Here is a 10,068-nt window from a genome sequence, read left to right as displayed (position 1 = left end):
TACTGGAGTAACTCAGCGGGTCAGGCATTATCCCTCGACAACATGGATAGATGACATTTCAGGCCGGGATCATTCTTCAGGCTTGGGACTGAGTGGTCAAATGCTGTTTTAACTGCTCGGTGGACAAATACCATCGCCAGATTTGGACTGTTGACTGTTTGATACAGCGTAGATGGTTAATTGCAACTCCAGTTCCTTGATCTTCGTTTGCTTGATAATTGAGGAAATAATAGCACACAAAAACACTTTCAGTTTTGTCTTTAAACTGTTGCATTCTGTGTTTTTGTTTTGTTTGACCATGCATTGCAGAACGTGTAACCTCTCCCCACCCTCTGCTCTGTGTACAGATTCATGTGGCGATTGCCTTGTGCTGTGGTAAGGTTTGGGGGGGGGGGGGGTACAGAATTCAGAGTTGTGACAAATTCATTCTCGCGTTCTATCTGCGTTACACAGGCCGCGATCATCAAACCCACGATATTAGTGCTCGCCTGTGGAATGAGCAATTCGCAAATTTATCATCCATTCAATTAATTTCAATTTTTCTACCGTATTTCAAATCTTGAAGAACTACCTCACCATAGTTGCTTAGTGGGGGGGAAACTGAATTGTAAATGGGATGTTGCATGAGGCATAATATAGAATAAATAAATACTGTGATTGTCTCTGTGTGTGGGTTGCATTTACCTTTTATCTGTTAACTGTCTTAATTATTTTGGTGGTGTGTGTTTTGGGAACTAGGAGGTAGGTATCGGTGTCATTTGCTGTATATATTGTAGAGACGAGAAACTACTAGTTTACAAAAACGGGGCGCAAAGTGTTGGAGTAACTGGGTCAAGCAGCATCCCAAGAGAACATGGATAGGTGCCCTTCAGTCTAACCCGAAATGTCACCTATCCATGTCCCCCAGAAATGCTGCCTGACCCGCTGAGTTACTCCAGCACTTAAGATAGACACAAAGCTGGAGTAACTAAACGAGTCAGGCAGCATCTCTGGAGAAAAGGAATAGGTGATTGTTTCGGGTCGAGACCTTTCTTCAGACTGAGAGTCGGGGGAAAAGGGAACGAGTGATATCGAAGGTAAATAGAACAAATGAATGAAAGATATGAAAAAAGCAATGATCATGAAGGAAAGGTGGTGTCCACAATGAGCCAGCACTTTGTGTCCTTGCTTTATATATTCACTAGTTGAAAGTGGGGCTGGAGTTGTACATACCAAAAAAATAGTGTTTTTAATTGCCTGCCCTACAGAACAAGAGCAAATTTGATTTTTGCATCTTTATCTTTCAGTAGTCAGCTTGGTTTTTGAGTTAGATTTTGCAGCCTGTTGTGTTGAAATAGCAACTGCAGTTGCCTGCTGTCTATTAGTGTAGGTATCCGAGGCATTGAGATGTAAATTATACGTGTGCTTTATTTTTATTCATCTTTACTCCCAATTTCCCGTTCTTTCCTAAAGCACAGTGTTGCAGTAATTAGCGGGTCATCTGTGGAGGGAATGGATAGGTTACGTTTTGAGTCCTGGCCTTCAGCGCCACATAGGGGCGGTGCAGCGGGTAGAGCTGCAGCTTTACAGCGCCAGAGACCCGGCGTTTGATCCTGACTACAGGTGCGGTCTGTTTGTGCCTTCTCTCTGTGACAGTGTGGGTTTTCTCCAGCTGCTCCAGTTTCCTCCAACACTCGAGACGTGCATGTTTTGTAGGTTGATTGGCTTTGGTAAAATTGTGACTTGTCCTGACGGTGTGGGATAGTGCTAGTGCTAGTGTCACTGGTCATTGCAGACTCGGTGGGTCGAAGGGCCTGTTTCTGCGCTGTACCTTTAAATAAATCAAATCATATACCGAGTCTGTGCTGACTCGCCCTGTACAATCAAACCATGCATAGGTTCTGCAGAAAGAGAAAAGAAACAACTTGCAGAATACTAGGTAGAGGGAGTGCACATTTAAAAAAAATGCTAGGCCTGTAATGAGGTAGATTGGGAGCACAAGTGGTCTCATTCAATAGTCTGATAACAGCAAGTAAGAAACCTCTAAAATCAGGTGCCTGCCAGCTTCTTGCTGATGGAGGAGGGGAGAAGTCATAGTGATCAGGGTGCAAGTGGTCCTTGACTACACTAGCTGCTTTCCCTGGGTAGTGTGAAGGGGTAGATGGTGAGGGGAGGAGGCAGAAAAGGGCTGGCTTGTGTGATGGACTGGGCTGTGTCCACAATTATGCAGTTTCTTGGGGTCTTTGGTTATGAATGCTTTCCCAATAGAATGCTTTCTGTGGTGCATCTGTAAAAATGGGTGTCGTTTAGAAACCTGCTCCATTTTGGACCAGGGCATATTGATTATATTTATATCCAGCAACTTGAAACTCTTAGATCAAAGAGCCTGTTTCTATGCTGTTTGTGTAAAGATGGTGTCTAAAGGGGTAGAGTTGCTGACTTTCAGCGTCAGAAACCCGGGTTCGATCCTGACTACGGGTGCTGTCTGTACGGAGTTTGTACGTTCTCCCCGTGATTTGTTGGGGTTTTCCCCGGGTGCTCCGGTTTCCTCCCACACTCCAGACGTACAGGTTTATAGGCTAATTGTACGCTGTCCCTAGTGTGCGGGGATCGCTGGTCGGTGCGGACCCGGTGAGCCAAAGACCTGTTTCCACTCTTTCTCTAAACTGAACTAAATTTTGGTAGCAAGAATATCATTGTTTAACTCGTCACTCTTATACCTCAGTCATAGGAACAGATAGTGTGGAAACAGGCCCTTCCGTCCAACTTTCTCACACTGCCCAACATGTCCCAGCTACACTAGACCCACCTGCAGGATTTGGTCTATAGCCCTCCAAACCTGTCCTATCCATGTACCTGTCTAACTATGCTTCTTAAATGTGGGATAGTCCCAGCCTCAACTACCTCCAGTGCCAGCTTGTTCCATACACCCACTGCCCTTTGTGTGAAAAGGTTACCCCTGAGATTCCTATTAAATCTTTTCACCTTAAACCTATGATCCTCGATTCACCTACTCTTGGCAAGAGACTCAGTGCATCTACCTGACCTATTCCTCGTGATTTTATCCACCTCTAAGATCGTCCCTCATCCTCCTGCGGTCCAAGGAATAGAGTCCCAGCCTCTGCCTATTGCTCAGGCCCTCTTGTCCTGGCAACCTCCTTGGGTTTTATGACCGCCAGGCAGTGTAACAGTAACTAGATGTAAGGAATGCATCGTATACACTCGAGACTTGTAAGGGGCTCCGGAGCAGAATGAAACAGCAATTTCATTCTTGCTACACAAGCTGCATCAGTGATAAAGAAAAGATTCGTTTTTTTGTATTTCACTTTATTATAAAATGCTCTTTGCAATACACTTAAGTCATGCTCAGCTTTAACCTTGTAGCCAGTCCGTTGCGGAGGTAAAAGTAGCACAATGAGACCCTGATCAACCTACAGTTCAGATTCTTTGCAAGGTTTCAAAGTTAAGTCGTAACAAAAGAAACTCGCTGCTGCTAAAAAAAAAAGCTCAATAAATAGTTAATTTTCATGCATAAGTGGAGTATGACATCCACTGGAATCTCAGCTCCTTACAGCAAACATACTGTTCCTACAGGGCTGTGCTTCTTGCTCTTTCCATGGGAGATTAGAGGAGGATATTCTTTTGAAGACCACCTATTAATATCTATGAAGGGAGGAAGGAACTGCAGATGCTGGTTTACGCCGAAGATAGATACACAAAGCTGGAGTAACTCAGCAGGATAGGCAACATCTCTGTGGAAAAGGATTAGGTGAAGTTTCGAGTCAAGACCCAAACATGGGTCTCGAGCCAAAACATCACCTATTCCTTTTCTCCAGAGATGCTGCCTGACCTGCTGCGTTACTCCAGCTTTGTGTGTCTCCACCTATAATATCTACACTGACTCCAAAAGATTTACGTGCTTGAGAACAGGAGTAATTTCAACACTATCTCAACTTGTACATTTGCCCATCTTTGTCTGCACTGCTGTACTCTACACTACGCTGGCAAAAAAACTGATGCATAAATGGCGCGTTAAGCACCTGACCACGCTCTGTATTTTAAAATGAGGTTTAGAGGTCCAATTTAATAACCTTGACCGAAGACAACTGTTCAGTCGTGAAACTTTCCAGGCAGGGTAAGTACTGGAAGATGCACGTCTCAGGAAAAATAACTTGCAGACACTTTTAAATTGTGATTGTCCTACCACTGGCTGTTTAATTCCACAAATAAAGGCACTTTTCATTGAGTCTCTAGGTTTGGGAAGTACCCAAAATGTCCAAACATTTCTGCTCTTGTCAGCAGCACTATAACCATGTATATATTGAACATTGCATTGAAATTCATCACATTAAGTACGAGCTCCAAGCAGTAGAGTTGCAGCACAACAATGGTAACTCTACACTGGCAGGGTCCACGGAATAAAAAGGCCCAGCTATTGATAATGTAAATGGAGACTGAATGTAAACACTGGAGCCAGTGCTGCCTTGTTATCAGTCCCATTCCACTCCCTTTGTAATAGGGCTGACCAGATTATACAAAGAGCAAACAATTTCACAGTAAAAAGTATAAGAAAATGATTTGTTCGTGCAGCAGCCCATTCATTTCTAGTGTGATGGAGACAAAGAAATGCAGGTGCTGGTTTAAAAGAGGGGGAAAAAGACAAGTGCTGGAGTAACTCAGCAGGTCAGGCAGCACCTCAATAGAATGTGGATAGGTGATGTTCTCCAGGGATGCTGCCTGACCTGCTGAGTTACTCCAGCATTTTGTGTCGGGCATCTTTCGATGCAGCCGCTGTTGACAATCTCTGGAACTATGTACAGTATTGCCTTTCCTGGGCCACTGATTCCTTACCCATTTGCATGTATCACAAAATGCTGGAGTAACTCAGCGGGTCAGGCAGCATCTCAGGAAAGAAGGAATGGGTGACGTTTCGGGTCGAGACCCTTCTTCAGACTTCACACCTTACCCGTTTGCACTCAGAATATCTTCTGGAGAACACAAGCCACATCATTCTAAAATGTTACAGTACCACTATCCTGGAAATGTACAAAGCTGCAACATTTATGATGGTAGACACAAAATGCTGGAGTAACTCAGCGGGTCAGGCAGCATCTCTGAAGAGAAGGAATGGGTGACGTTTCGGGTCGAGACCCTTCTTCCGACTGATGTGCGCGGATGGATGGGACAGGACTTGTCCCGAAACGTCGCCTATTCCTTCTCTCCAGAGGTGCTGCCTGTCCCGCTGAGTTACTCCACCATTTTGAGTCTACCATTCGATTTAAACCAGCATCTGCATTCTTCTTTCCTGCAACATTTACGATCTGACCTGCTCTGTGACCATCGTTTCCATGTAAATGCAGTCTTCATGGGCATCTCAGTCGCTTCACTGCCTCATGACACGTGGGGTTAATAGTAATTTGTAGATACATTAAACTACATAGCAACATACTGTTCCACTTGTCAGCATATCCACTAGTGATAACAGCACAAAGAACTGGATTCCCTAAATCTTCAACCCTTAAAACTCATCACAGAAGCAGAAGAGCAAAGGAATGAATGGATGAGGTTGTACAAACTTGGGAGACATTCGTGACTGAGGACAGCTACTTTAATGTAACCGTATATTAGGACGATAATTAGTTCATTTAAAATAATAAATGCTATTTTTTATATTTAAAATACACTCTTAAATTGCACTTACCATATGGGGAAGGGTTGAGGAATTGGATCAGGCTTTAAGAAAGATATAAAAGTTACCAATGAACTTGGTAGGTGTTGCTGTAAAACAGTTCACATTTGTACTGATCGTGTTAAGAATCTAACTGAGTCTGTTTCTAGCTGGGCAGTAGACTATATACTGACAATCCATTGCGTCAAATGCTAGACATCAATCTGAAGGACCAGGGAGCAATTCAGATACTGAAGTCTCTCTCGATTCAAATCATCCTTGGCTAATTGAAAATGTAGAGAACAGTGCAGGCTGGTGCTAATAATGTCTAAAATACAAACATCACTCTGCCACAGTCCACAGCCACACACTTTTTTTAAAAAACTGCAAAAATTCATTTTTGCTGAATAAGCACACATTTCAGACAGAATACAATGCTGTAGTCCTGAACCCACCTGGAAAACTTGTTTAAATATAAAACACTTTCATTATCTTTTTCACGATAAAAATTAAGGCACTTTCACTTAGCTTACTATATATATTTTTTTTTTGTTCTAAAAAAGCTTGGAAAGATGTAAAAATTGCTTCTTTCCCTTCGTCCCACAAAATGAACACATTCAATAGCTCAAGGCTTTTCCAACTGGGGGTCACTGCTAGAATAGGAGGACTGTTCTTTGCTGAGAGACTCCGAGTTCTTGCACTGGTTGAGTATCCAGCCCCAGGTGCTGACGGGTGCGTAAACGTGAGGAGTTGCCCCCGCCGGAGTCTTAAAAAACCAGCACTTTCCAACCAGGGTAGACGAAGGAGCACCCAAAGTACAGAGCTTCGCAGGGCTGGTCGAGCAGCCAGTCAAACACCACCTCCCGATTCCCTGAGCTTATGATCACTCGAAGTTTGAAACAAGAGGCATCATTGAAGGTTGAGCCAAAGTTAACCACTCCCATGTCAAAGGTGACAGAGGAACCAGTCGAAACGCAAGGTAGTTGGTTGGTCATTTCTTTGCCATTTACAAACACGGCCCCTGAAAGAGAACAAAATGAGTTAACCCAAGAAGGGTCTCGACCCAAAACATCACCCATTCCTTCTATCCAAAGATGCTGCCTGTCCTGCTGAGTTACTCCAGCATTTTGTGCCTGTCATGAGTTAACTATAGCTGAAATATAGTCGGCACTTGGATATTACTGTGCTGTAACCTCAAAATTTCTCCATCAACAAGGAGTCACTGCTTTGTGGTTATGGAGTGAGTTAGAACACAGATCAGTGCAGCACCCAGAGAGTTGTGGATCTGTGGAATTCTCTGCCACAGAAGGCAGTGGAGGCCAATTCACTGGATGAATTTCAAAGAGAGTTAGATAGAGCTCTAGGGATATGGGGAGAATGCAGGCACGGGGTACTGATTGTGGATGATCAGCGAGGATCACAATGAATGGCGGTGCTGGCTCGAAGGGCCAAATGGCCTCCTGCAACTATTTTCTGTGTTTCTAGCACAGAAATGGGTTCTTCAGCACATGCCTGTGTCGAACATGATACCAAGTTAAACTAATGCTTAATTAATGCTGGAGTTACTCCAGCATTTTGTGAATAAATACCAAGTTAAACTAATCCCTTCTGCCCACATGCGATCCAGATGCCTCCATTTAAACATCAGTATTGTACCTGCCTCCTCCACTCACCCTGGCAGCAGGTTCCGGGCACCCACCACAGTTTAAAATTTCCCCCTCTCACTTTAAAGCTATGCCCAATAGTATTTTTGTTTTTGTTTAGATGGACACAAAGTGCCGGAGTAACTCCGCGGGCGGGTCTGTCAGCATCTCTGGAGAAAAGGAATAGGTGAATTTTCCAGTCAGATCCCTGCTTCAGATTGCACATCCCTTCTTCCGACCCGAAACGTCACCTATTCCTATTCTCCAAAGACGCTGCCTGATCTGCTGGGTTACACCTGATCTGCTGTGCCTCCATCTTTGGTATAAACTAGCACCTGCAGTTCCTTCCTACACAGTCCTCTGTGCTGTTGGCCAAAACATCACCTATTCAGTACTGTATGTCTTTGTTTTAGTTATTACCACGACTGAGTTTTGGATTGTGGATAGCTAAACGTTCTTGCATTGCAAAACTGCCCACAGATTCACAAGGTATAGAAACCCAGAAGGGTGATTCTTGCAATCCACTCCCACCGGCCGCGGCAGCGTCTAGTCGTAAGGGCTAACATTACGAATGCAGCTATGTGGGTTTTATTGCAGGAGTGTAAAAGCTCCAGCTGGGATTATTCCTGGGGCATCCTGTTGTCAGCATGGAAGTGCGGTTTATGGCTGATCCATCTTCTGATATCAGCAACCGGCCTCAAAGCTTTGAAGTGTTAAGAAGAACATCTTGCCATATGGACTGTCCTTTGTTCCCAAGAAAGAAGAAGTCACGACTGACACAACGGACACGGAGGTCCCGAAAGACACGTAAAGATTTATAGGACATTGTAAACTTGCCATATAAGGCAGCGATGGAAAAATACTGGCACATGTATTTAGGGTATAAAAGGTGTGTAAATGTAAACTTTCGGAGAGAGAGGCTACACTGGCTGCCTGAGCGTTTCTGAACGCTCCGGTATCTAGGCTCTCTCCCACCTGGGTGAGTAGAATAAAGAGGTTAAACGATTTTGGTTGTCTGACTATTCTGTTAATAGGTCACGAACTACAACAGAGTTTCATTACCGTTGGGGCTGATACAAACGGCCTTGTCCCTCTGCAGAGAGTCCCACCCGTTCTGCGCCTCGACGCACACTCCGATACTGTCGCGTTTGTCCGGCATTCCCGCGGCCTCCATCCTGGCAACGCACAAAACCAAAGCCCGGCTCGTGAAAACATTCAATGCTCAAAGAATCGGCAGTTTAAACAACGAAACCATCGCACCATCCACCACTTTCAGTCTTGGAAAGGTTTACTTTGAGGGGGACCGCACTGAAACGTACAGTATAGTGAAAGGCTTGGATAGAGTGGATGTGGAGAAGATGTTTCCACTCGTGGGAGAATGTAGCATTAGAGGTCTGAATTAAGGACATTCTTTCAGGGATTTCTGCAGTCAGAGGGTGGTGAATCTGTGGAATTATTTGCCAAAGGGCGGCTGTGGAGGCCGTCAGTGGATATGTTTAAGGTAGAGATAGTACGGATGTCAGAGGTTATGGGGAGAAGGCAGGAGAATGGGGTTGGGAGGGAGAGATAGATCGGCCACAATTGAATGGTGGAGTAGACTTGATGGGCCGAATGGCCTAATTCTGCTCCTATCACTTATGATCTACTCTTGATGTTCCACTCGAGAGCTCGGGCAATGTTGCAACATTCTGTACCCTCCAGGAATTTCTTCAGGCAGAGGGTGGTGAATCTGTGGAATTCATCGGCACAGACGGCTGTGGAGGCCAAGTCAGTGGGTATTTTTAAGGCAGAGATAGATAGATTCTTGATTAGTGCGGGTGGCAGGGGTTATGGGGAGAAGGCAGGAGAATGGAGTTAGGAGGGAGAGATAGGTTAGATGATTGAATGGTCTAACTCACTTATAAACGCAGTGATAAACAAGGCAGTAGCCAACTAACTTACCAAAAGGTAGATACAAAATGCTGGAGTAACTCAGTGGGACAGGCAGCATCTCTGGAGAGAAGGAATGGGTGACGTTTCTTGGTCACCGAAACGTCACCCATTCCTTCTCTCCAGAGATGCTGCCTGTCCTGCTGAGTTACTCCAGCATTTTGTGTCTACCTTCGATGTAAACGAGCATCTGCAGTTCTTTCCTACATAACTTACCGAAAGGTCAGGGTTTGTCCACTGTGGTAGGTGGGTTCCTTGGAGTACAGCACACCACAGGTGGGCGAGTTGTTCCTGAGTGCCATGTCCCTGCGACTGCTGAGGCTGAACCCTTCACAGCCCGTGATCCACTCTGTGTGGAAGGTTCATGTTGAATAGAATTTAGTTTAGTTTAGAGATAAAGCGCGGAAACAGGCCCTTCAGCCCACCAGGTCCACACCAACCAGCGATCCCCGCACACTAACACTATCCTACACACACTAGGGACATTTTTTTAAACATTTACCAAGCCAATTAACCTACAAACCTGAACGTCTTTTTAGTGTGGGAGGAAACCGAAGATCTCGGAGAAAACCCACGCAGGTCATGGGGAGAACGTACAAACTCCGTACAGACAGCACCGTGGCCGGGATCGAACCCGGGTCTCCGGCGCTGCAAGGCAGCAACTCTACCGCTGCGCCACCGTGCTGCAAATGAAAAGATACGGCACGGAAGCAGGCCCTTGGGCCCACCGAGTCCACGATAATGCTAGTTCTATGTTATCTCACTTTCTCATCCACAGTTAAGAGATAAGAGGCCGGGCAAAGCCTGGCAATTAATAGATGGAAGGTAGACACATAAAGCTGGAGTGAT

At 45.0% G+C, this 10,068-nt stretch overlaps 2 protein-coding genes across 3 annotated transcripts in view; one reads left to right on the top strand and one right to left on the bottom strand.

Annotated features, from left to right (window-relative positions):
• The window catches only part of LOC144594659 (polycomb protein Suz12-like), a 61,787-nt gene extending 53,508 nt beyond the window's left edge, over nucleotides 1-8,279 (top strand). Inside the window, exon 17 of the mRNA XM_078401469.1 lies at nucleotides 7,888-8,279. Within this exon, the coding sequence (XP_078257595.1) occupies nucleotides 7,888-8,007 (120 nt within the window). The 3' untranslated portion in view covers nucleotides 8,008-8,279. The remainder of the gene's footprint in view (nucleotides 1-7,887) is intronic.
• The window catches only part of crlf3 (cytokine receptor-like factor 3), a 40,895-nt gene continuing 34,128 nt past the window's right edge, over nucleotides 3,302-10,068 (bottom strand). The window contains exons 7-10 of one of the 2 annotated variants that reach the window (XR_013547418.1): nucleotides 9,436-9,568; nucleotides 8,353-8,465; nucleotides 4,734-6,668; nucleotides 3,302-4,654 (exon numbers count right to left, since the gene is read on the bottom strand). Coding sequence is in view for 1 of the 2 variants with exons in the window: in XM_078401471.1 (XP_078257597.1) it covers nucleotides 6,415-6,668; nucleotides 8,353-8,465; nucleotides 9,436-9,568 (500 nt within the window). In the remaining variant the exon portion in view is untranslated. Of the gene's footprint in view, nucleotides 6,669-8,352; nucleotides 8,466-9,435; nucleotides 9,569-10,068 lie in introns of both variants that reach the window. The other variant, XM_078401471.1, reaches the window with a different exon arrangement.

Source organism: Rhinoraja longicauda, chromosome 6 (assembly GCF_053455715.1).
Source record: "Rhinoraja longicauda isolate Sanriku21f chromosome 6, sRhiLon1.1, whole genome shotgun sequence".
NCBI lineage: Eukaryota > Metazoa > Chordata > Chondrichthyes > Rajiformes > Arhynchobatidae > Rhinoraja > Rhinoraja longicauda.
Note: the sequence above shows the minus strand (reverse complement) of the source record. Positions and strands in the feature narration are given on the sequence as shown.